Source organism: Anolis sagrei, chromosome 13 (genome assembly GCF_037176765.1).
Source record: "Anolis sagrei isolate rAnoSag1 chromosome 13, rAnoSag1.mat, whole genome shotgun sequence".
In the NCBI taxonomy this organism is placed as follows: Eukaryota; Metazoa; Chordata; class Lepidosauria; order Squamata; family Dactyloidae; genus Anolis; species Anolis sagrei.
Window position 1 is genome coordinate 4,359,223 of NC_090033.1, and position 26,706 is coordinate 4,385,928.

Below are 26,706 nucleotides of genomic sequence, written 5' to 3' on the forward strand. Positions count from 1 at the left end.
CTACTTCCCGGCGGATGTCAGGTGGTGCAATACCGGCTAGACAGTGTAATTTCTCCAGTGGTGTAGGGCGCAGACACCCCGTGATAATGCGGCATGTCTCATTAAGAGCCACATCCACTGTTTTAGCGTGGTGAGATGTGTTCCACACTGGGCATGCATACTCAGCAGCAGAGTAGCATAGCGCAAGGGGAGATGTCTTCACTGTGTCTGGTTGTGATCCCCAGGTTGTGCCAGTCAGCTTTCGTATGATACTGTTTCTAGCACCCACTTTTTGTTTGATGTTCAGGCAGTGCTTCTTGTAGGTCAGAGAACGGTCCAGAGTGACTCCCAGGTATTTGGGTGCGCTGCAATTCTCCAGTGGGATTCCTTCCCAGGTGATCGTCAGAGCTCGGGATGCTTGTCTGTTCTTAAGGTGGAAAGCATATGTCTGTGTCTTAGATGGATTAGGGATCAGCTGGTTTCCCCTGTAATAGGCAGTAAGGGCACCTAGAGCTTCGGAGAGCTTCTGTTCAACCATCTCAAAGCTCCCTGCTTGAGCGGTAATGGCGGTAATAATAATAATAATAATAACAATAATAATAATAATAATAATACTTTATTTACATTTCACCCTTCTCCCTGTGGGGACTCAGAGTGGATTGCAGTGTAAACAGATGCTGGAAAACATTCAATGCCTTGTTGTAATACAATGAGACACACAAACAAAGGCAAAGGCTTCTCCTTTCATTTCTGGCTCTGAGGGAGGTGATTTCTCCATTTCCAAACCGAGCATCCTGCCTTGTCACCTCCTGGTCGTGTGACCGGCATGATTGCTTGGAGCGTCTTATGCCTTTCCTGCCAAAGCAGTACCTATTGATCTAATCAAGGTGGTCAGTTGAAACATTCACCCCTAGCTCCAGCAGACAAGAGTCCTTTGTCCCACCCTGGTCATTCCACAGATATATAAACCCTTTTTCCTAGTTCCAACAGACCTCACTACCTGTGAGGATGCTTGCCATAGATGCAGGCAAAACGTCAGGAGAAAATGCCTCTAGACCATGGCCATATAGCCCAAAAAAACTTACAACCCATTATTATTATTATTATTATTATTATTGAACTGCTGGGTCCGCAGGAGCTAGGGCTAACAGTGGGAGCTTGCCCCGTTCAACGGATTTGGACTGCCAACTTTTGGGTCAGCAGTTCAGCAGCACAAGGGTTTAACCCTTGAAGCCATGCCCATTTATGTTTAGTAAGAGATGCTCAGATTTCCTTTAGGTCCCAGTTTATTATAAGTTTGTAAACATAGAATCATTAAGTTTGAAGAGACCTACAAGGGCCATTCAGTCCCAAATGCTGCCATGCAAGAGTATGCAAAATACCATCAGTTTAGCGTACAGAATATTGGGGAAACCTGCCTCCAGAAGCTTACAGTGTCGAATTCAATCTTGGATGGTGAGAGTAAGAGCGAGTGACTCACTCTCTGAAATAGTTTGGCTGCCAAGGGGGCGGAGAAATTCCACGCCTTGCAAGCCTATCTTGGCAGAAACCTTTCTTTCTTGGCTTAACTGTTTGCATTTGCAGCGTCTTGCATTCAGTAAACAAACGGCATGAAATCTTCAGGTGACAAGAAACACGGGAGAGGAACAAAGCCCGGCTGGCTTGAGCCCTGGCTATGGAGCAGCTTGCTTCTGGCTGCCGGTCAAAGCGGCCATGGTTACTTAACAGCCAAGCCGGATTTCAGGTGACTCCAAATCCCTGCCCGATACTTTCCCTGCCCCTTCCGATGTCCTAGCAACGGAGTGTGACTGGCTTCGGCTTCGGTGAATTGGCATCGCAACAGGGAACGATCTTGTGGGGATACAGATGGGGAAACTATGGCTGGGTTGTCGTGCCAGAGCACACATTAGCAGCATACCCTTGTACAGTGGGGTGGGTGCAGCAACTGACTGTGCCGTGCCAATTCCCAGCTGTAATTAAATTGGCAGGCGACACAGAGAAGGTAGGTTGAGGCTCCGGGTGCAGTTTCTTGTGCACTTTGATCACTCTGTGAATACTGGATCTTTGTCAACACAGCAGGACAGAAGGTTGACTTCTCCTATGCCAAGCCAGTCATCTATGTATTGGAAATATAACTCCTTGTTTTCAAAGAGATCTGCCTTCTGACACAGAGGAGAGCTGCATCCCTTAGAACTAAGTGACATTAACCGATTCCAAACTGGAAACATTGCTAGATGCACCAAAAAAAATCCACCAAGAGGATCAGTCTCTTTTCCTGTCCTCCCAACATTCCGTTTTCCAATCTTGAGTTCGGAGTAGAGCAGCTGCTTTGGGAGACGGTGGTCGGGCATCCGGACAACATGGCCGGTCCAGCAGAGTTAATGCCGGAGGACCATCGCTTCAATGCTGTTGGTCATTGCTTCTTCGGTACACTGACATTTGTCTGCTTGCCTTCCCAAGAAATTTGCAGGATTTTCCAGAGGCAGCGCTGATGGAATCATTCCAGGAGTTGCATGTGACATCTGTAGACAGTCCATGTTTCGCAGGCGTATAACATGGCTTGGCCACGGTAGTCCACGCTCTGGTTACATCCCGCCTTGATTACTGCAACGCTCTCTACGTGGGGTTGCCTTTGAAGACAGTCCGGAAGCTCCAATTAGTCCAACGGGCGGCAGCCATGATACTAACAGGAGCGGGGCACAGGGAGCACACAACTCCTCTGTTGTACCAGCTCCACTGGCTGCCGATCTGCTACCGGGCTCAATTCAAAGTGCTGGCGTTGGCCTTTAAAGCCCTAAACGGTTCTGGCCCAACTTATCTATCCGAACGTATCTCAGCCTATCAGCCAGCCAGGTCCCTAAGATCTTCTGGGGAGGCCCTACTCTCTATCCCGCCGGCTTCACAGGTGCGGCTGGCGGGAACGAGAGACAGGGCCTTTTCTGTGGTGGCCCCTCGGCTTTGGAACACCCTCCCTATTGAGATAAGGTCAGCCCCCTCGCTGATGGCGTTTCGGCAAAAACTAAAGACATGGATGTTTGAACAAGCATTCAGATAATCCGACGAAACGAATTTTGACGATTAAGGATTGGTAATTACAGACGACGAATTTTGGATTGTGATTTCAGTTACGAGATGCATTTGGATTGTTATTGGTGGCCCAATAATTCTGTATTTTATATGTGTTTTTATGTTTTTAAATTGAATATTGTTGTTTTTAGATGTTGTAAACCGCAGTGAGTCGCCGACTTAGGCTGAGATATTAGCGGTATACAAGTGTAATAATAAATAAATAAATAAATAAATAACAGGGTTGGGAGGACAAAAGCTTTATAAACAAGCACCTTGGTATCCCTAAGGATGTCCCGGTCCTCAAACATTCCCTGCTTCATTCGGAAAAATGCTGCACTCGCAGAGCTCAGGCGGTGTTGCATTTCAGGGTCAATGTTGACTTTTGTGGAGACGTGGCAGCCACAGCAGGGTTGGGAGGACAATAGGTTTATAAACAAGCATCTTGGTCTCCCTGCGGATGTCCCGGTCCTCAAACACTCTCTGGTTTATTCGAAAAAATGCTGCACTCGCAGAGCTCAGGCGGTGTTGTATTTCAGGGTCAATGTTGACTTTTGTGGAGAGGTGCCCGCCACAGCAGGGTTGGGAGTAGAATAACTTTATAAACAAGCCCCTTGGTCTCCCTGCGGATGTCCCGGTCCTCAAACACTCTCTGGTTTATTCAAAAAAATGCTGCACTCGCAGAGCTCAGGCGGTATTGTATTTTGGTGTCGATGTTGACTTTGTATACACATAATAAAAATGAAAATATGTACAGTAGAAACTCGCTTATTCTACTTTCGCTCATCCAACATTCTGTATTATCCAACGCAGTCTGCCCCCCCCCCCCCCCCCAATCAAGATCCACAGCTGTTTCAATACATTGTGATGTTTTGGTGCGAGGGAGGGAGGGAGGAAGGAAGGAAAGAGAGGAGGGAGGAAAGAAGTAAGGAGGAAAGAGAGATAGAGAGAGAGAGAGAAGGATATTTCAAAGCTCTCTTGAAGAAGAGAAGGCTGAGAGGAGATATGATAGCCATGTATAAATATGTGAGAGGAAGCCACAGGGAGGAGGAGGGAGCAAGCTTGTTTTCTGCTTCCTTGGAGACTAGGACGCAATGGAACAATGGCTTCAAACTACAAGAGAGGAGATTCCATCTGAACATTAGGAAGAACTTCCTGACTGTGAGAGCCGTTCAGCAGTGGAACTCTCTGCCCCGGAGTGTGGTGGAGGCTCCTTCTTTGGAAGCTTTTAAGCAGAGGCTGGATGGCCATCTGTCAGGGGTGATTTGAATGAAATATTCCTGCTTCTTGGCAGGGGGTTGGACTGGATGGCCCATGAGGTCTCTTCCAACTCTTTGATTCTATGATTCTATGATTCTATGACTCTGCTTGAGCGTTGATGGCAGGATCATCAGCATAGATGAAACTCTCTGCATTAGTGAGTGAGACTTTCTACCCTGTGTTCTCAAGTGAGATTCATCAGTCAATGCCAAGAGAGATGCAGGTCTCTGTGGTATGACACAGGGCAGCTTAATAGTTCGGCTACAAGATACATAAGGCGCACTTGTATCTCAGTTTACCAGTAGCAGGATGCTACCCCCCAGTCTCCTATCTCCAGTCCAGAAATCTAACTAGCCTTTTTTCCAATCTGTATCATTTTCACAAGCAAAATTGCTGGGGATGCAAACGAAAGTTGGCTTAGTGTTGACCCCGGCTTTGGAGCTGCCCTGTTCCTTCCTTCTCCTTTAGCTAAGCAGGTGAAGATTTTATTAAAAAGGAAGACAATTGACCCGATGCTGGCGCCGGGGCTTGTTAACCGCTGCTGCTGCGCTTTTCTGAGGGTCGCGTTGTCAAATTGTGTTATTAACCTAATCTAACGCAATTTAACGCTTGATCTTGTCTCGTGCTCCGAACGGCGCTTTCTTTTATTTAATATTTCTCTCCCCTTTGGGAGAAAGACAAAGAGATAAACCCAATCAATAAATATGCAACGGTTTCACCGCTTTGCAGAGCCCGGCCTTGACAGGAAGATCAGGCGGTCTGCTTGGGATCCCAAGCAGAGGCCCCATCTTACTCCTCTAGAGTAAGAAACAAAGTCAGGAGTTGCCTCCTTGCCTTGGTGAGTGTGTGTGTGGCGTGCAGGGAGCGCGCACGCCTGCCTGAACAGCCAAGCACCTCCTCTAGAGTAAGAAACAAAGTCAGGAGTTACCTCCTTGCCTTGGTGAGTGTGTGTGTGTGGCATGCAGGAAGCGCACATGCCTGCCTGAATAGCCGAGCACCTCCTCTAGAGTAAGAAACAAAGTCAGGAGTTATCTCCTTGCCTTGGAGAGTGTGTGTGTGGCATGCAGGGAGCGCGCACGCCTGCCTGAACAGCCAAGCACCTCCTCTAGAGTAAGAAACAAAGTCAGGAGTTATCTCCTTGCCTTGGAGAGTGTGTGTGTGGCGTGCAGGAAGCGCACACGCCTGCCTGAACAGCCAAGCACCTCCTCTAGAGTAAGAAACAAAGTCAGGAGTTATCTCCTTGCCTTGGAGAGTGTGTGTGTGGCGTGCAGGAAGCGCACACGCCTGCCTGAACAGCCGAGCACCTCCTCTAGAGTAAGAAACAAAGTCAGGAGTTACCTCCTTGCCTTGGTGAGTGTGTGTGTGGCATGCAGGAAGCGTACACGCCTGTCTGAACAGCTGAGCACCTTCTCTAGAGTAAGAAACAAAGTCAGGAATTGCCTCCTTGCCTTGGTGAGTGTGTGGCATGCAGGAAGCGCGCACGCCTGCCTGAACAGCCAAGCACCTCCTCTAGAGTAAGAAACAAAGTCAGGAGTTGCCTCCTTGCCTTGGTGAGTGTATGCATGGCATGGAGGGAGCACGCATGCCTGCCTGAGTAGCCGAGCACCTCCTCTAGAGTAAGAAACAAAGTCAGGATTTGCCTCCTTGCCTTGGTGAGTTTGTGTATGTTTTGCAGGAAGCGTGCACACCTGCCTGAATAGCTGAGCACCTCCTCTAGAGTAAGAAACAAAGTCAAAACTTGTCTCCTTACTTGGAAAGAGTGTGTGGCCTGCACAGCCAAGTGCCTACTCTAGAGTTAGAAACAAAGTCAGAACTTACCTCCTTGCCTTGGTGAGTGTGTGCATGGCATGCAGGAAGCATGCACGCCTGCCTGCACTGCCGAACACTGCCTCTAAAGTAAGAATCAAAATCATACCTTGCCTCCTTGCCTTGGAAAGAGAGTGTGTGTGGTGTGCATGCCCAGAAAGCATGCACCCCACATGCTGAGTGCTTCTCCTCTAGAGATAGGAAGCCTCCTTAAAGTGTGCACCTACCAGCAGCTGAGTGCCTCTCCTCTAGAGTAAAACATCTGAAATGCCTAAAATGATGGGAAGGGGAGCCTGAGAAGCCTCCCCCCTAATGAGAAGATGGATCTTTCAGCACTCCAGAGCAAAAACAGACATCTCCTGATTTTGGGAAGTTACAAAAAAAATAATTGGTGGCCCCACCAAAAGCTGGGACACAAAATTGACCAAAGCACAACCCTAACGGTAAATTCATAGAATACAGAACGAGATGATTTTTCTTCTGACCCAGCACCCACTTTTGCTCAGATTCAAAATCAAGAGGTTGACGAAAAAAGTCCTGGCCAGGCTGACTTTCAGGACAGAGCGCAGCTAAAGGCAGCCCGTCCGCACCAGGCCTATTAAATCCACTTTGTGTCTCATACGAACCCTACAGAGCTTTCTCTGGATTTTTAATAGCTTCCCTTTCCTGGGAGCGGATGTATTTACAACGTGGCGCCAATAATTCACAGCTCCTGCCACTTCCTTCTTTCCCATCTCCCGGAGCAAATGCGTGCTCACAGTGTGGGGTGGATGGAGAAGGAGGGGACGGAGGCGGCGGGGAGAGCAGTTCATCTTCTTCCTTCATTCCCCAAATCGTTCTTTTCGCAGCCCAGAGAAAGGGAACGTCACCCATCGCCCATCCTTTGCAACGTCCCTGAATAGAGCAGGGCTCTGTGGGTTTGGGAATGGGGCATTGCCAACTAAAGCTCTGGACTCAATTTCAAGGAAGTTATTTATCCTATCAGAAGTGAATCGAGGGTACAGCTGTAATGCATTTTGAAAAACACAAAGTTTAAAAACTTGGCATTATACTAAATTCCTTTGACCATAAGCTGGCCACTTGGAGTGCCTCTGGTGTTGCTGTGAGAAGGTCCTCCGTTGTGCATGTGGCAGGGCTCAGGCTGCATGACTAGCCATTGCCAGAAGGGACAGAAAGTTTAATCTATGCTGATGATCGTGCCATCACCGCCCAAGCAGGGAGATTTGAAATGGTTGAACTGAAGCTCTCCGAAGCTTTAGCTGCTCTTACTGCCTATTACAGCAAAAACTAACTGGTTCCTGATCCATTTAATTGTGCATTTGGTAGGGCTCGGACTGCATTGTAATAAGTGGTCTGTGGTTTGGGAGTGCTTTGATTGTGCTTTCCTGCAAGGCAGGGGGTTGGACTGGATGACCCTTGGGGGTCTCTTCCAGCTCTAGGATTCTATATCAGGAGTGGGCAATAGGGGGTCTCATGGATACCCTTTTTCTCTCCCATCCACCATCTCATCCTGAGCATGGCCAACCCCTTTGGGATCTACGCACACCTTCTCACACACTGAGGCATACTAAACTCTGAGGCCTCCCTCACACTGAGGCCTCTCACACTGAACCCCTTTAGGATCCAAACATTTCCAGCCTTTCCTTCATTCTCTGCCTCCGAAAGAAAAGAGGAAAGGAGGAAAGGGCTGGGAGGGGGGCTTGGGGAGAACCCACCCTCACTGCTCACCCACCCCACATAGCAGGGGGTTGGACTGGATGGCCCTTGGGGGTCTCTTCTGTATCAGGAGTGGGCGATGCAGGGTCTTCTCTCCCATCCACCATCTCATCCTGAGCATGGCCAACCCCTTTGGGATCTACGTACACCTTCTCACACACTGAGGCATACTAAACTCTGAGGCCTCCCTCACACTGAGGCCTCTCACACTTCGGGATCCAAACGTTTCCTGCCTTTCCTTCACTCTCTGCCTCCGAAAGAGGAGGAAAGGAGGAAAGGGCTGGGAGGGGGGTTGGGGAGAACCCACCCTCACTGCTCACCCACCCCACATGGCAGGGGGTTGGACTGGATGGCCCTTGGGGGTCTCTTCTGTATCAGGAGTGGGCGATGCAGGGTCTTCTCTCCCATCCACCATCTCATCCTGAGCATGGCCAACCCCTTTGGGATCTACGTACACCTTCTCACACACTGAGGCGTACTAAACTCTGAGGCCTCCCTCACACTGAGGTCTCTCACACTTTAGGATCCAAGCATTTCCTGCCTTTCCTTCACTCTCTGCCTCCGAAAGAGAAGAAAAAAGGAGGAAAGGGCTGGGAGGGGGGTTGGGGAGAACCCACCCTCACTGCTCACCCACCCCACATGGCAGGGGGTTGGACTGGATGGCCCTTGGGGGTCTCTTCTGTATCAGGAGTGGGCAATACAGGGTCTTCTCTCCCATCCACCATCTCATCCTGAGCATGGCCAATCCCTTTGGGATCTACACACACCTTCTCACACACTGAGGCATACTAAACTCTGAGGCCTCCCTCACACTGAGGCCTCTCACACTTTAGGATCCAAGCATTTCCTGCCTTTCCTTCTCTCTCTGCCTCCAAAAGAGAAGAGGGAGAACCCCCAAGTTAGAAAGTTTGCCTGGTTTGGACAGATTACAGAACCCCAGGGAATAAACCAGAAGAGCCCAGGAGAAACCACATCTTGCTGATTCCTTGGAATGCTGATTTGCAGCAGCCCTTCCCTGCTGATGCAAGCGTGTGGCTGGTATTGCTTTATAATTGCAGCACTCTTGTCTCCTTCGCTCCTCTCGTTTAGAGTCTTAGCGCAGCAAAAAGCTCGAGGGACATGTTTGTTGTTGAAATTCTTGGCTTTGGCAGATTTAATGGTCAGTCGGCGCTTTGCCTTGGACCTTGCCCCTTCCCTCCACGACTTGGTGACGCATCCCTACGAGAGTGTGCGTGTGCGACATTGCAACCGAGAGGTTGTAGCTGGGGATTTTTACGAGGGTCCTGACACTTCATTAAAGATCGAGAATACAAAGAGATGCTGGCCCGAACATCTCATTACCAGGTTCTTGTGGGTTTTTTCGGGCTATAGAGCCATGTTCTAGAGGCATTTCTCCTGACGTTTCGCCTGCATCTATGGCAAGCATCCTCAGAGGTTGAGAAGGTACCTTCTCAACCTCTGAGGATGCTTGCCATAGATGCAGGTGAAACGTCAGGAGAAATGCCTCTAGAACATGGCTCTATAGCCCGAAAAAACCCACAAGAACCTAGTGATTCCAGCCATGAAAGCCTTCGACAATACATCTCATTACCATTTTCCAGCCCCAGCCAAAACAGTACTCATGGTCAACTGGAGACAATGATAGATTTCCTTGTGTTGTCGAAAGCTTTCTTGGCCAGAATCATTAGGTCGCGGTGAGTTTACACGTTCCAGAAGCATTCTCTCCTGATGTTTTGCCCACATCTATGGCAGGTATCCTCAGAGGTTGTGAGGTCTGTTGGAAACTGGTCAAGTGGGGAAACTAGGCAAGTGGAAGCAAGCATGACCGTTGCCATTGGCTTCCTTGATTAGCACTGAATAGCCTTGCAGCTTCATAGCCTGGCTTCTTCCTGCCTGGGGGAATCTATTGTGTCCTCAGTGGTTGTGAGGTCTGTTGGAAATTAGGCAAGTGGGGAAACTAGGCAAGTTGAAGCAAGTGTGAATGTTGCCATTGGCCTCCTTGATTAGCACTGAATAGCCTTGCGGCTTCAAAGCCCGGCTTCTTCCTGCCTAGGGGAATCCAGTGTGTCGTCAGAGGTTGTGATGTCAGTTGGAAATTAGGCAAATGGGGAAACTAGGCAAGTTGAAGCAAGTGTGAATGTTGCCATTGGCCTCCTTGATTAGCACTGAATAGCCTTGCAGCTTCAAAGCCCGGCTTCTTCCTGCCTAGGGGAATCCAGTATGTCGTCAGAGGTTGTGAGGTCTGTTGGAAATTAGGCAAGTGGGGAAACTAGGCAAGTGAAAACAAACGTGAATGTTGCCATTGGCCTCCTTGATTAGCACTAAATAGCCTTGCAGCTTCAAAGCACGGCTTCTTCCTGCTTAGGGGAATCCAGTGTGTCGTCAGAGGTTGTGATGTCAGTTGGAAATTAGGCAAATGGGGAAACTAGGCAAGTTGAAGCAAGTGTGAATGTTGCCATTGGCCTCCTTGATTAGCACTGAATAGCCTTGCAGCTTCAAAGCCCGGCTTCTTCCTGCCTAGGGGAATCCAGTATGTCGTCAGAGGTTGTGAGGTCTGTTGGAAATTAGGCAAGTGGGGAAACTAGGCAAGTGAAAACAAACGTGAATGTTGCCATTGGCCTCCTTGATTAGCACTAAATAGCCTTGCAGCTTCAAAGCACGGCTTCTTCCTGCTTAGGGGAATCCAGTGTGTCGTCAGAGGTTGTGATGTCAGTTGGAAATTAGGCAAATGGGGAAACTAGGCAAGTTGAAGCAAGTGTGAATGTTGTCATTGGCCACCTTGATTAGCACTAAATAGCCTTGCAGCTTCAAAGCCCGGCTTCTTCCTGCCTAGGGAAATCCAGTGTGTCATCAGAGGTTGTGATGTCTGTTGGAAATTAGGTAAGTGGGGAAACTAGACAAGTGAAAACAAACGTGAATGTTGCCATTGGCCTCCTTGATTAGCACTAAATAGCCTTGCAGCTTCAAAGCCCGGCTTCTTCCTGCCTAGGGGAATCCAGTGTGTCGTCAGAGGTTGTGATGTCTGTTGGAAATTAGGCAAGTGGGGAAACTAGGCAAGTTGAAGCAAGTGTGAATGTTGCCATTGGCCACCTTGATTAGCACTGAATAGCCTTGCGGCTTCAAAGCCTGGCTTCTTCCTGCCTGGGGGAATCCAGTGTGTCGTCAGAGGTTGTGATGTCTGTTGGAAATTAGGCAAGTGGGGAAACTAGGCAAGTGAAAGCAAGTGTGAATGTTGCAATTGGCCACATTGATTAGCACTGAATAGCCTTGCGGATTCAAAACCTGGCTGCTTCCTGCCTGGGGAAATCCAGTGTGTCCTCAGAGGTTGTGAGGTCAGTTGGAAACTTGTCAAGTGAGGTTATATATCTGTGGAATCTGTGGAATATATCTGTCCAGGGTAGGAGAAAGAACTCTTGTTTGTTTGAGGCAAGTGTGAATGTTGCAGTTGGCCACCTCAATTAGCGCTGAATAGCCTTGTAGCTTCACAGTCTGGCTGCTTCCTTTGTTTATGCTTGTGTGTCTCATTGTATTGTAACAAGGCATTGATTGTTTGCCGGTATCTATTGAAAGTGTTTCTCAACCTTCCTAATTAATGCCGCTGGTGCTTTGCGTCTAAAGTGTTGTTAAAGTTCTGGTGGTGAAAATTTCAGAACTCTAACAAAACTTTCAATATTTCATTAGTAGTTTGTTATTAGCGATTTTTATGACAGAACCAATTAGGAACTGCCATTTATAAGGAAATTTTGAAAGTTTTGTTAGAGTTTGGATATTTTCACCACCAGAACTTTAGAAACACTTTAGAAAAAAAGCATCTGTGGAATGATTTCCAGGGTGGGAGAAAGAATTCTTATCTGTTTGAGGCAAGTGTGAATGTTGCAATTGGCCACGTCAATTAGCACTGAATAGCCTTGCAGCTTCACAGTCTGGCTGCTTCCTTTGTTTATGCTTGTGTGTCTCCTTGTATTATAACAAGTCATTGAATGTTTGCCGGTATCTATTGAAAGTATTTCTCAACCTTCCTAATTAATGCCGCTGGTGCTTTGCTTCTAAAATGTTGTTAAAGTTCTGGTGGTGAAAATTTCAGAACTCTAACAAAACTTTCAAAAATGTTGTTATTGGCGATTTTTATGACAGAAACAATTAGGAACTGCCATTTATAAGGAAATTTTGAAAGTTTTGTTAGAGTTCTGAAATTTTCACCACCAGAACTTTAGAAACACTTTTGAAACAAAGCATCAGCGCCCCCTAGCTTTGTAAGTATTTTAGAACCATTTAGATCCACGGATTGCCCATGCCTAAATGCCTACCCTAACCCCAGCCCTTCCCCTTGTCTTTCCTTTCAGACCGTTGTGGGAAATGTCAGTTTGGTGCCATCTGCGAGGCGGAAACGGGAAGGTGCGTGTGCCCCACCGAATGCATCCCATCCTCTCAGCCGGTCTGCGGCACGGATGGGAACACCTACCAGAATGAGTGCGAACTCCATGTACGGGCCTGCACCCAGCAAACTAACATCGAGGTGGCGGCCCAAGGCGACTGCAGTGAGTACCTTGTTCTTCTTCAAGCCTTGTTCTCTCCAGGAGTTTTAACCTCACGTCATGGGATACTCTTCTGAGAAGAATTAAAAACCCACTTGAATTATTGATGACTTCTGCCTCTATAGGGATCTGAAGGCATATAGTCTAAAATGGAGTCTGAGTCCTGAACAGTCCCAGTTCTGATCACATGGTTCTCCCACAACATAGACTTAAGGAAAACTGGATACACACATATACACGACAGTAAACAATCTGAATTATATACAAAGAAGGAGGCTTGTAGAAGGTCGCTATTTCCGACAGAAATTTGAGTGTCGTAAGGACATCCACTTCCCAATGTCTACAAGTACACGTCGAAGTTTCAAGCTTGGAGAAGATGACAGGATTGGCTGGTAGAATTGTAGCATTGTTGAACAATAACAGTATACAGTGTTCCCTCACTTTTCGCGGGTGTTACGTTCCAGGACCACCCGCGATAAGTGAAATTCCGCGAAGTGGGGACGAGGAGGAGGGGAGGGGGAGCAAGGAGCTGGGCCTTATCCTGGGGTAGGGCTTGTCTCCAGGCTGCCATCTTCAGTGGTGGCCTCCTCCACGCCATCTCTGCTGCTCCCTGCTTCTTCTTCAAAGAGGGCCACGCCAAGGCTCTCCCTCCTCCTCATCCTCTTCCTCCTCCTCCTCTTCCTCGGAGGCCCCTTGGGCACCGTTGACACTACTGCCAGGCTGAGCTGAGGCCTGGTTTTCCGAGCTCGGCACCCAAGGGTGTCCAAGGAATAGGAGGATGAGGATGAGGATGAGGGCGAGCCTTGGCACGGCCCTCTCCAAGAAAGGAGCGAGGAGCAGCAGAGGCAGCGAGGAGGAGGAGGCTACTGCCGAAGAGGACCGCGCCGAGGCTCCCCCTTCCTTGTCCTCTTCCTCCTCCTCTTCCTCGGAGTCCCAAGAGATGAGGAAGTAGGGACGTGGAGGAGGAAGACTAGGAGGAGCCAGGTGCTGAGCCCTCTTCAGCAGCAGCCTCCTTCTTCTCGCTGCCTCTGCGGCTCCCAGAGACAAGATGTTAGGGATTCCTCATCTTCAGAGGAGGAAGGAGAGAAGGGAAGTGTTCATGAATTGAATGGAGAAGAAGAATCAGATGATGAGGATTTGCAAGTATCTACATTTTTAGAGAGATGAAGGGAAACAGAGCACGGACGCCGTTCAGCTCAAATAGCTGCTAAAAACGCTGAGCTAATTAGGAGACATGCTCCCCCCTCCTCGTCCCCTTCCTCCCCCTCTTCTTTGGAGGCCCAAGAGATGAGGAAGTAAGGACGAGGAAGAGGAAGACTAGGAGGAGCCAGGTGCTGAGCCCTCTTCAGCAGCAGCCTCCTTCTTCTCGCTGCCTCTGCGACTCCCGGAGACAAGATGTTAGGGATTCCTCATCTTCAGAGGAGAAAGGAGAGAAGGGAAGTGTTCAGGAATTGGATGGAGAAGAAGAATCAGATGATGAGGATTTGCAAGTGCCTACATTTTTAGAGAGACGAAGGGAGACAGAGCACAGGCGCCTGCTAAAAACGTTGAGCTAATTAGGAGACACCCTAGCTCAGTGATTCTCAACCTGTGAGTCCCCAGGTGTTTTGGCCTACAACTCCCAGAAATCCCAGCCAGTTCACCAGCTGTTATTATTTCTGGGAGTTGAAGGCCAAAACATCTGGGGACCCACAGGTTAAGAACCACTGCCCTAGGGTGTCTTCTAATTAGCTCAGCATTTTTAGCAGCTATTTGAGCTGAACCGTGTTTGTGCTCTGTCTCCCTTCGTCTCTCTAAAAATGTAGGCACTTCCAAACAGCGAGTTCACAATAAGCAAACCGCGAAGTAGCAGGGGAACACTGTATAGAAGAGAGTCCTAAAAACCAGAGACACAAGGGTGGGAAAGAATGCACTGGACTGCATTCTGTGTGGCGTTGAACTGACATTATTCCTCCTTCCCCTGCTTCTAGAAACCTGTGGGGGCGTGGTGTGCTCCTTCGGGGCCCAATGTGTGGATGGGCAATGCGTCTGTCCACGTTGCGAGAAGCAGCCCCTGGGCCGAGTATGCGGGAGCAATGGCGTCACCTATGAGAATGCATGCGAGCTGCGAGTGGCAGCCTGTCAACAGAAGAAGGACATTGAGATCACCCGGACGGGGCCTTGCGAGGAGGGTAAGTCCGGAAATAAAGCTGGGAATCCTCGAAGTGTTTTGGGTTAAAACTCCCTGCTTTGTAAGGCCTGAAACAAAACTTCATGGCACAACCACAAACAAAGTTAAAAACTGGATTATATGAGCCCACATTGCCAGATAATCTGGGATAAACCTGGGATCAGTCACTGCCAGAAGGGAAAGAGAGTTTAATCTATGCTGACGATCATGCCATCACTGCTCAAGCACTGAGTTTTGAAATGGTTGACCAGAAGCTCTCTGAAGCTTTAGGTGGTCTTACTGCCTATTACAGGGAAATTCCATCTTGCACCATCAATGCTTAACGTTTATACAAATGACCAGCCACTGCCAGAAGGGACAGAGAGTTTCATCTATGCTGACGATCATGCCATCACCGCCCAAGCAAGGAGCTATGAAATGGCTGAACAGAAGCTCTCCACACCAAAATACTTGGGAGTTTCCCTGGACCGTGCTCTGACTTATAAGAAGCATTGCTTGGCTATCAAACAAAAAGTGGGCACTAGAAATAATATCTTACAAAGCTCACTCACTAATGCAGAGTGTCATCTATTCTGACGATCGTGCCATCACCGCTCAAGCAGGGAACTTTGAAATGCAGTAGGCCAAAATGCCTGGGAACCCACAGATTGAGAACCACTTCTGTAAATCATTGCCTCCTCCTGAAAAAAAAGTATAATAACACAAAGGATTATCACCTCACCTGCTTCATAGGAAATCTGCTACAAAACAGGAGCTTTTTTGTTGAGTTCCAGGGCCAGAGAAGCAGATGGCAAAAACATAAAAATGGCCTGCCTCATGGGGGAATGCTTGCTCCATCAATGTTTAACATTTACACAAATGATCAGCAACTGCCAGAAGGGACAGAGAGTTTCATCTATGCTGACGATCGTGCCATCACTACTCAAGCAGTGAGTTTTGAAATGGTTGAAGTGAAGCTCTCCGAAGCTTTAGGTGTTCTTAGTGTATGTTACAGGGAAAACCAGTTTGCACCATCAATGTTTAACTTTCACACAAATGATCAGCCACTGCCAGAAAGGACAGAGAGTTTCATTTATGCTGACGATCGTGCCATCACCACTCAAGCAGGGAGTTTTGAAGTGGTTGAAGTGAAGCTCTCTGAAGGTTTAGGTGCTCTCGCTGCCTATTACAGGGAAAACTAGCTTTGCACTATCAATGTTTAACATTTACACAAATGACCAGCCACTGCCAGAAGGAATGGAAAGTTTCATCTATGCTGACGATCGTGCCATCACCACTCAAACAGGGAGATTTGAAATGGTTGAACTGAAGCTCTCTGAAGGTTTAGTTTACAGGGAAAACTAGCTTTGCACTATCAATGTTTAACATTTACACAAATGACCAGCCACTGCCAGAAGGGACAGAGAGTTTCATCTATGCTGACGATCGTGCCATCACCACTCAAGCAGGGAGATCTGAAATGGTTGAACTGAAGCTACCTGAAGCTTTAGGTGCTCTTATTTCCTTATACAGGGAAAAACAGCTGATTCCTAATCCACCTAAAATGCAGATGTGTGCTTTTCACCTTAAGAACAGGGATAAACCTGGGATCAGATCCCGCGATATCGGGCCTGTCTGAATCTTTTCATATCACTTTCAAAATAGATTTTCTTTCCAAAGCCTTGTAGCTCTGAGGTCGGCAACAGGAGACAAAAATGCTCCCCTCTGAGTTTTGCCTTTCTCTTTACGCATTTGCAGACAGACAGAGCTGAGCTGCCGTTCCCATAGATGGAATCTTTTTCTATATCCCTCCTCCCTTGTTGCCTCTGGGCATATATAGAGTTTGCCTGCTTGGATGCCTCCAGGCTTTGCCTCGCAACCCTCCGAGCTGCTTCTCTTCCTCTATTGATGCCAAAGTCCAGCTGCTCCAGAAGGATACACACACATGTATTTGGGCCTGGGTTTGTGTAGCTGTGCATCATGTGCACACAGAGCGAGAAGAGTGTGCGATAGTGTGCTGATGATGCTTGCCAGCTTCACCACTTCTGTCAAGAGCTGTCCTCTCCCCATTTCTCCCATCACCCTCCTTCTCATTGTCTTTTTATCTGCCAGTAATGAAAGGTGACGGCACGTAATAGGCCTCGGCAAAGAGGTTTATCAGTGCTTTAATTTCACACTTCAGAGAGTAGGAGGAGGTCGGCAGAAGGGAGCGCCACTCTCTTCCTTCTCCCACTCGCTTTTTCACTCCCCCTTTCTTTCTCTCTTTCTCCCGTCCTTCCGTACTCGGCAGATGATTGGGACAGGAAGGTCAAGGGTGGGTCGACCCCCTGACTGGACCGTATGATCAAGGGCGGCTCAACCCATTACGCAAAGTAAGCATATCGCGGTATAGTTGAGTTTGCCCAGGGGGCGCTCTTGAGGCGCTCTTGGGGGAAAATAGACCTTGACATACGCGAGTTGTAGTTACTGGGATGTATAGTTCACCTACAATCAAAGAGCATGCTGAACTCCACCAATGATGGAATTGAACCAAATATGGCACACAGAACTCCACAACGAACAGAAAATATATATCAATGATTGGTTGGGTGGGGAGGGGGGCACCAAAATACTCTTTGCTTACTGTCGAAAATTACCCAGGGCCGCCTCTGCGTATGATCCTCATGTCCAGAAAGGCACTGGACTCTGGCTGTCCAAAGCACATATGGAAAGGATAGTAGTAGTAGTAGTAGTAGCAGCAGCAGCAATAATAATAATAATAATAATGCAAGGACTCTGGCAGAAGCCAGTAAAGGTGGTCCCTATGGTGATCGGCACACTGGGTGCAGTGCCTAAAGACCTTGGCCTGCACTTAAAAAGCAATCAGTGCTGACAAAATTAACATCTGTCAGCCACCCTATTCGGATCTGCACGCAGAGGCAGCCCTAGGTAATTTTGGATCAGTTTCTTTGAGGGTCTGGGTTCGAATCCCAACTTTCCCTACTGGCAGTGGCAGATCTCACATTTGCATGTTTTTGAACTGCTGGGTTGGCAGGAGCTGGAGCTAATAATGGGAGCTCACTCCTGATGCAAAAACCCACAAAAAACCTGATGCAAAAACCCGCAAAAACCTGATGCCCTGTTGCAAAAACCCGATGCAAAACCCCACGAAAACCCGATGTCCTGATGCAAAAACCTAATGCAAAAACCCACGGAAACCCGATGTCCTGATGCAAAAACCCGATGCAAAAACCCACGGAAACCCGATGTCCTGATGCATAAACTCGCAAAACCTGTTGCAAAAACCCGTGAAAACCTGATGTCCTGATGCAAAAACCCCGATGCAAAAACCTGTGAAAACCGATGTCCTGATGCAAAAACCCGATGCAAAAACCCACGAAAATCTGATGTCCTGATGCATAAACCTGCGAAAAGCTGATGCAAAAACCTGCATTAACCTGATGTCCTGATGCAAAAACCCGATTCAAAACACCGCGAAAACCGATGTCCTGATGCAAAAACCCGATGCAAAAACCTGTGAAAACACAATGTCCTGATGCATAAACCCGCAAAACCTGTTGCAAAAACCCGCGAAAACCTGATGTCCTGATGCAAAAACCCGATGAAAAACCCACGAAAATCCGATGTCCTGATGCATAAACCCGCAAAAACCTGATGCAAAAACCCACAAAAACCTGATGTCCTGATGCAAAAACCCGATGCAAAACCCCGCGAAAACCCGATGTCCAGATGCAAAAACCCGCAAAACCCAATGCAAAAACCAAATGTCCTGATGCAAAAACCCAATGCAAAAATCCACGTTAACCCAATGTCCCGATTCAAAAACCTGTGAAAACCTGATGTCCTGATGCAAAAAACCAGATGTCTCAATGCAAAAACCCACAAAACGACGAGTCCGTGAAAAGCGAACCGCAAAGTAGCGAGGAAACACTGTACATATCGAGATTGTGTTATTTTTTCAAAAACAATCTATAGAATTAAGCCCATTTGAAATTCATTAAAAGACGCGGAAACACAAAACATGGCAATTAGAAGCCCATTGGATGGCACTCCGGTTTCGCCAGGACAAGTTGTCACCCACGGTTGGGCGAAAGCTGGCAAAGAGCAGAGACAGCAGAACATGGCACTTAATCAAACAGTTCCCCTCGAGGGGGAATTACAGGTTGCTATCCCTCCGGGAGAAACACTTGAATAATTCTCTGTGTTTGCGCCAACTCTCTGCCTTTGATCACTCGCGTGGGGCGGGGGGGGGGGGGGTAATGTTGGGGGCGCTTTCTTTCAGAGAGCCTTTGAACAATTTTGAATAGCTAAATACATTTTTTGGTAGAGAGGGAAGCTCCCATTCTGATACTGGAACTTTACGTACATAAAGAGTAGCGAACAGTGAGGTGACCCATGACATAAAGGCCATTGCATGCAAAACCAACCGGGTTAATGTGGCGCATGGAACAAAACATCCCATAAGCCCTCGTCTTCATCGCTGGCAGTGTAAATAGAACCATCACCATGTAGATCACCGACAATTGGCAATTGAGGATGATGATGAAAACCAAAACCAAGGTCATAAAAACGTCTGTTATAGAACTCTAATATGCCGGTGATAACATAGTCTGTGCGCATTCAGAAGAAGACCTACAACATCTGTTATATAATTCCAATATGCTGATGATAACATAGTCTGTGCACATTGAGAAAAAGACCTACAACATCTGTTATAGAACTCCAAGATCTGTGCGCATTCAGAAGACCTACAAAATCTGTTATAGAATTCCAATATGCCGATGATAACGAAGTCTGTGCACATTGAGAAAAAGACCTACAAAATCTGTTATAGAACTGTTATCATCGACATATTGGAATTCTATAACAGATGTTGTAGGTCTTCTTCTGAATGTGCACAGACTATGTTATCATCGACATATTGGAATTCTATAACAGATGTTATAGGTCTTCTTCTGAATGTGCACAGACTATGTTATCATGGGCATATTGGAGTTATATAACAGGTGTTGTAGGTTCTTCTGAATGTGCACAGACTATGTTATCATCGGCATATTAGAGTTCTATAACAGATGTTGTAGGTCTTCTTCTGAATTCGCACAGACTACATTATCATCAGCATATTGGAGTTCTATAACAGATGTTGTAGGTCTTCTCAATGCGCACAGACTACATTATCATGGGCATATTGGAGTTCTATAACAGGTGTTGTAGGTTCTTCTGAATGTGCACAGACTTATCATCAGTATATTGGAGTTCTATAACAGATGTTGTAGGTCTTCTGAATTCGCACAGACTACATTATCATCAGCATATTGGAGTTCTGTAACAGATGTTGTAGATCTTCTCAATGCACACAGACTACATTATCATGGACATATTGGAGTTCTATAACAGATGTAGGTTCTTCTAAATGTGCACAGACTATGTTATCATTTGGGTATTGGAGTTCTATAAGACGTTGTAGGTCTTCTGAATGTGCACAGGCTATGTTATCATTGGCATATTGGAGTTCTATAACAAATGTTGTTGTGACCTTGGTTTTGGTCTTTATTATTATTATTATTATTATTATTATTGGAGTGATTATGACAACGGCAAGAAATTGGTGTTTAGTTTATACAAACATTGGAATTCCTTGGGAAAACCATATATAATTCCCAAATAAGAGAGGAATACTCAGATCTAGTTGTGGAATGGATGATGGAGGGCTCTCTTGGCTCAGTTTCCCTTCCTTGCTGCAGAATGCGGATCGGGAGGAGGGTCTGGCTCTGGGGACTTGAACGAATGCGACCGGGACAGCTGTCGGCAGTATGGCGGTTCCTGGGACGAGGACGTGGAAGACGACCGCTGCGTGTGTGACTACACGTGTGGGGCTGTGCCAAGAAACCCGGTAGGTGCCAAACACCTGTGTCCTCTTTGTAAGCCCGGCCAAACACAAGGTCTTGCTGGGTGACTTTAGGCAGAAACTAGGCAGGCCATCTGTTGAGAATGCTTTATTCTTGGGTGTTTATTTTTATTTTTCGCTTGGAGCAAAAAAGACAATCCAAATTCAAGATTGACCTCACATTGATCCATTGGATTTTTTTCCCCACAAATTGATTTTACATGTTTATATGTCGACCAATGTCAGCTGAGTTCAATGGGTGCAGGTAAACTACAGCTCCCATATGCAAGTCCGATCATCCATGATCCATCCACGATGTACAGTGGGTCATGGGGGCTCTGTTTGCCAATTTTCATCTATATCTGTAATTGGATGAGGGTTGCAGTGAGTGAAGGTACTGCAAGTCCCATAATCTGTGGTCCATCCTCGCCCAAGCCACACCAGGACGTAAAGTGGGTCATGAGGGGTCTCTGTGCCAAGTTTGGTCCTGGTCCGTCATTCGTGGGGAGTGCAGTGTTTCGTGGGAAGTGAGTCAGGTGAAGGTACTGCAAATCCCATTGTCCGTGGTCCATCCTCCCCCAGACTTCACCAGAGCGTAATGGGGTTCATGTGGGTTATGTGTGTCAAGTTTGGCCTAGGTCCATTATTCATCCTGGTCCCAATGCTCTCACGAAGTAAGTGAAGGTACTGCAGGTCCCATCATTTATGGTCCATCCTCCTTCAAACCACGCCAGGATGTAGAGTGGGTAATGGGTGCTCTGTGTTTGGTCCTGATCTGTCATTGTTGGGAGACGCAGTGATCTATGGGTGCTGAAGAGTCGCCTTCAGGCTGATATGGGCGGGATACAAATCTTGTAAATAAAAATATATATAATAATTTGAAAGTACTACAAATCCCATAATATGTAGTCCATCCTCTCCCAAACCACACCAGGACATAAAGTGGGTCATAGGGGTTATGTGTGCCAAGTTTGGTCCTGGTCCGTCATTTGTGGGGGTCGCAGTGGCCTGTGAAAGCGGCAGCCAATCAGAAAGCTGCCACATACCCTGCCCCCCCACCCTCCGCATACATACATACAAACATTCACTTTTATCTATATAAATAAAAATGTAATGTTCGTTTGTAGGATTAACAAAACTCAAAAACCACTGGACGAATTAACACCAAATTTGGACACAAGACATCTAACAACCCAATGTATGTCCTTCACTCAAAAAAAATGATTTTGTCATTTGGGAGTTGTAGTTTCTGGGATTTATAGTTCACCTATAATCAAAGAGCATACTGAACTCCACCAATGATGGAATTGAACCAAACTTGGTACACAGTTCTCCCATGGCCAACAGAAAATACTGGAAGGGTTTGGTGGGCAGTGTCCTTTGGTTTTGGAGTTGTAGTTCACCTACATCCAGAACTCAAACAATGATGGATCTGGACCAAACTCTACACAAAGACTCAATATGCCCAATTGTGAACACTGGTGGAGTTTGGGGAAAATAGAATCTTGACATTTGGGAGGTGTAATCACTGGGATTTATAGTTCACCTACATTCACAGAGCATTCTGAACCCCACCAACGATGGGATTGGGCCAAACCTCCTACACAGAACCCCCATTTGGGCCACAGCAATGCGTGGCAGGGGACAGCTAGTTATATATATAGATATAGATGTCAGAAGCAAATTGAGAGTTCAAATATAATGTATTTTTAAAATCACAAACAAAGTTTTGTTAGAGTTCTGAAATTTTCACCACCAGAACTTCAGCAACATTAAAGCACCAACGCCCCCTAGTTTTGTCAGTCGCCACCTTAGTCTCACTCTCAAGAAAGAGCTGATGAATGGCTTCTTTTTCCTCCCTTGCACAGGTGTGTGGCTCCAACGGTGTGACCTATGCGAATGAGTGTGAACTGAAGAAGACACGCTGCGAGAAACAACAAGATATCTACGTGACGAGTCAAGGAGCCTGTCGAGGTGACCCTCCTGAGTTGGGGCTGGCGTGTCATTTTGTGTGGCCTCCAGATGCTGGGCTATTACAATTCATGGGACTTGGGATACAGGAAGATCTGGAATGCTGCCATGTGTTCTATTTAGTCAAGAACACATGGCAGATACAAGGCTTCTGGATATGAAGTCTGATGTCAAAATGTCATCCAACCTTTTCCCAGCCTCAGAGTCACAAGGACTTTGGGGTTGCAATTCTCATTATTCCCAGTCTGCAGAAGTGATAGGAGTTGTCAATCAGTAACATCTGGGAACCAAAACTGGATAAAAACTAAAGAGCAGCGACGATTACCATATCTCCCTCGGCTTATATTGAGGTCAAGCTGGTAACGGAGCCTGGAGGCCATTGTTTGCAATATATGATGTATTTCTCTCTCCTCTTCCCCTCCCTTAACAGTGTGTTTTCTTTTCTGCTTCTGTTCTGCTTCTCCTCCCAGGCTGGGATGTTTTGAAAGGGAAAGGAGGGGAGAGAAGCCCTTGCAAGGCATGATGTATTTCTCTCTCTTCCTCCCCTCCCTTAACAGTGTGTTTTCTTTTCTGTTTCTGCTCTGCTTCTCCTCCCAGGCTGGGATGTTTTGAAAGGGAAAGAAGTGGGAGAGAAGCCCTTGCAAGGCATGATATAGTTCTCTCTCCTCTTCCCCTCCCTTAACAGTGTGTTTTCTTTTCTGTTTCTGTTCTGCTTCTCCTCCCAGGCTGGGATGTTTTGAAAGGGAAAGGAGGGGAGAGAAGCCCTTGCAAGGCATGATGTATTTCTCTCTCTTCGTCCCCTCCCTTAACAGTGTGTTTTCTTTTCTGTTTCTGCTCTGCTTCTCCTCCCAGGCTGGGATGTTTTGAAAGGGAAAGAAGTGGGAGAGAAGCCCTTGCAAGGCATGATATAGTTCTCTCTCCTCTTCCCCTCCCTTAACAGTGTGTTTTCTTTTCTGCTTCTGTTCTGCTTCTCCTCCCAGGCTGGGATGTTTCGAAAGGGAAAGGAGGGGAGAGAAGCCCTTGCAAGGCATGATGTATTTCTCTCTCTTCCTCCCCTCCCTTAACAGTGTGTTTTCTTTTCTGTTTCTGCTCTGCTTCTCCTCCCATGTTGTTTTGAAAGGGAAAGAAGTGGGAGAGAAGCCCTTGCAAGGCATGATCTAGTTCTCTCTCTCCTCTTCCCCTCCCTAAACAGTGTGTTTCCTTTTCTGCTTCTGCTCTCCTTCTCCCAGGCTGGAATGTTTTCACTTCATTTCACTTTATTTCTTAATTAGTCGCTCTCCACCAAGGTGCTCCGAGCAACTTACTTATGTTTTGAAAAGGGAAAGGAGGGGGAGATAAGCCCTTGCAATATATGATCTATTTCTCTCTCCTCTTCCCCTTCCTAAACAGTGTGTTTTCTTTTCGGCTTCTGCTCTGCTTCTCTTCCCAGGCTGGAAGGTTTTATTATTATTATTATTATTATTAGTAGTAGTAGTAGTAGTAGTAGTAGTATTGTTGATACCATATTGTTTTAGTTGACCCTACTTTTCTACTTATATTTGGGTCGGCTTATATTCGAGTATATATTGTATGTAAAATTTTATAGTTGGCTCTCTGTCCATGGGTTCTCTGTCCATGTATTTGAAGGTAAACATAAGGCTGCCTCAACTTTGTGTCCTATAGATGTGTTGGGCTCCAACTCCCATCATCCCCATCCAAGATGAGCATGGCCATGATGCATGGGGATGATACGAGTTGCCAATGTGTGACTTCCCGGCGACAACATTAATTCCTTGTGGACATCCCTTCTTCTGTTTTGGTTGTAACTGCTGCTCGAACCATGACTCTACCTCCTTCCTCTTTGTTGATATCCGGCAGGAGTCACCAGTCTTCCTCCTCCTCTTGAAGTCCTCCACTGTAGCCAGACCGTTTATGGATGCTGTCCGGACAACGTGACATTGGCCCTCGGTGTCGGCTCCGCCGGATGCCCCAGTGAGTTGAATTCGTGTGGGACTGGGGGATTATTTAGAAGCAGCATCATTGACTCCTGTTTTCATCCGAACGAGTCCGACTCGCGGAGCATTTTCCGCCGCAGCTGGCCGTGCCGGTGAACGCTTTATTAATATTTTATGAAATAATTAGATGTTGCTGACTCTTTAACCTAACGAGATGAGGAGAGCATTAGCGGCCCTTTTAGCAGCTGGGGCTGACAGCCAGCTGGCTAGCGGGTATCCGTGAGGGCAGTGGTGGTTTGCCTCCATTGTACGTAAGGTAGTTTGGAGTAGGCAGCCGTGATGGGGCTGTAGAGTCATTTCATGCCCCATATAATTTAATAAGTGGCGGAGTCCTGGAAGCAGCTTTAATCACTCAAGGAGCGCCTGGGTCAAGAGTCACTGAGGTCACCAGTGGGGCAGAAGAAAGCACAACGAGGGTTGAATGTAAAGTAATGCCTCCACCTTCGTTACTTGGGTTTGGGTGGGAATATTTTAATAAATCAAACGCAGAAATAATCCTCTTTAACTACCACTATTCACTTTTCCACATTGGATACATTTCTGCCAACAATGAGCAAGTTTTCTGAAGCCGTCACAGAAGAAGTTGACACTCTGTTTCTGCAACTAGCGTCTCACCGTTCTCTCATCCTGGGTACCCATCGTGCACAGATCTTCCGATAGCCAAGCAAAGCAATAATGTGACCCACACGTTCTTGAGAAATGCTGATTATGCTTGAAATTTCTCTCTGAAGTCGACTCTCTGTTTCCGCAACCAGCGTCTCACCATTCTCTCATCCTGGGTACCCATCGTGCACAGATCTTCCGATAGCCAAGCAAAGCAAGAATGTGACCCACACATTCTTGAGTAATGCTGATTATGATCGAAATTGCTCTCTGAAGTCGACACTCTGTTTCCGCAACCAGCGTCTCACAGTTCTCTCATCCTGGGTACCCATTATGCACAGATCTTCCGATAGCCAAGCAAAGCAATAATGTGATCCACATGTTCTTGAGAAATGCTGATTATGCTTGAAATTTCTCTCTGAAGTCAACTCTCTGTTTCCGCAACCAGCGTCTCACAGTTCTCTTATTCTGGGTACCCATTGTGCACAGATCTTCCGATAGCCAAGCAAAGCAAGAATGTCACCCACACGTTCTTGAGAAATGCTGATTATGCTTGAAATTCCTGTCTGAAGTCGACTCTCTGCTTCCGCAACCAGCATCTCACACTTCTCTTATTCTGGGTACCCATCATGCACAGATGTTCCGATAGCCAAGCAAAGCAATAATGTGACCCACACATTCTTGAAAAATGCTGATTATGCTTGAAATTCCTCTCTGAAGTCGATTCTCTGCTTCTGCAACCAGGATCTCACAGTTCTCTTATTCTGGGTACCCATCATGCACAGATCTTCCGATAGCCAAGCAAAGCAATAATGTGACCCACACGTTCTTGTGAAATGCCGATTATGCTTGAAATTGTTCTCTGAAGTCGACACTCTGTGTCCACAACCAGCATCTCACAGTTCTCTCATCCTGGGTACCCATCATGCACAGATGTTCCGATAGCCAAGCAAAGCAATAATGTGACCCACACATTCTTGAAAAATGCTGATTATGATTGAAATTGCTCTCTGAAGTCGACCCACACATTCTTGAGTAATGCTGATTATGATTGAAATTGCTCTCTGAAGTCGACACTCTGTTTCCGCAACCAGCCTCTCACAGTTTTCTCATCCTGGGTACCCATCATGCACAGATCTTCCAATAGCCAAGCAAAGCAATAATGTGACCCACACGTTTGAGAAATGCTGATTATGCTTGAAATTGTTCTCTGAAGTCGATTCTCTGCTTCTGCAACCAGCATCTCACAGTTCTCTTATTCTGGGTACCCATCATGCACAGATCTTCTGATAGCCAAGCAAAGCAATAATGTGACAAACCTGTACTTTTGAAATGCTGATTATGCTTGAAATTCCCCTCTGTAGTCGACTCTCTGTTTCCGCAACCAGCGTCTCACAATTCTCTCATTCTGGGTACCCATTGTGCACAGATCTTCCGATAGCCAAGCAAAGCAATAATGTGACAAACCCGTACTTTTGAAATGCCGATTATGCTTGAAATTTCTCTCTGAATGATATGACGATCGTCCTGAATCAATCTGTCAACCTTTTGCTTGTGAAACTCGGTGGTTGCTGTCACAGGACGTCCAAGAGACTTGTGCAGTCCAGGGATGAAACCCAACAGTTTGTCCATTTCTCTCTTTTGAACTGCCTATATCGGATTACTCCTTTCTACTCCTTCCGAGGAGCTGGCCTAGGGTTGGACCACTTGTGCATTCCCATTTGAAGCAAATCTTTCCGA

At 46.9% G+C, this 26,706-nt stretch overlaps 1 protein-coding gene across 9 annotated transcripts in view; it reads left to right on the top strand.

The window, feature by feature from the left end:
• Window positions 1–26,706, top strand: part of AGRN (agrin) — a 363,672-nt gene that overhangs the window by 255,068 nt on the left and 81,898 nt on the right. For all 9 annotated transcript variants that reach the window (XM_067472994.1, XM_067472998.1, XM_067472999.1 and 6 more), the window contains 5 exons: window positions 12,171–12,365; window positions 14,333–14,533; window positions 20,256–20,404; window positions 22,267–22,372; window positions 24,227–24,340. In XM_067472994.1, coding sequence (XP_067329095.1) covers window positions 12,171–12,365; window positions 14,333–14,533; window positions 20,256–20,404; window positions 22,267–22,372; window positions 24,227–24,340 — 765 coding nt within the window. The remainder of the gene's footprint in view (window positions 1–12,170; window positions 12,366–14,332; window positions 14,534–20,255; window positions 20,405–22,266; window positions 22,373–24,226; window positions 24,341–26,706) is intronic.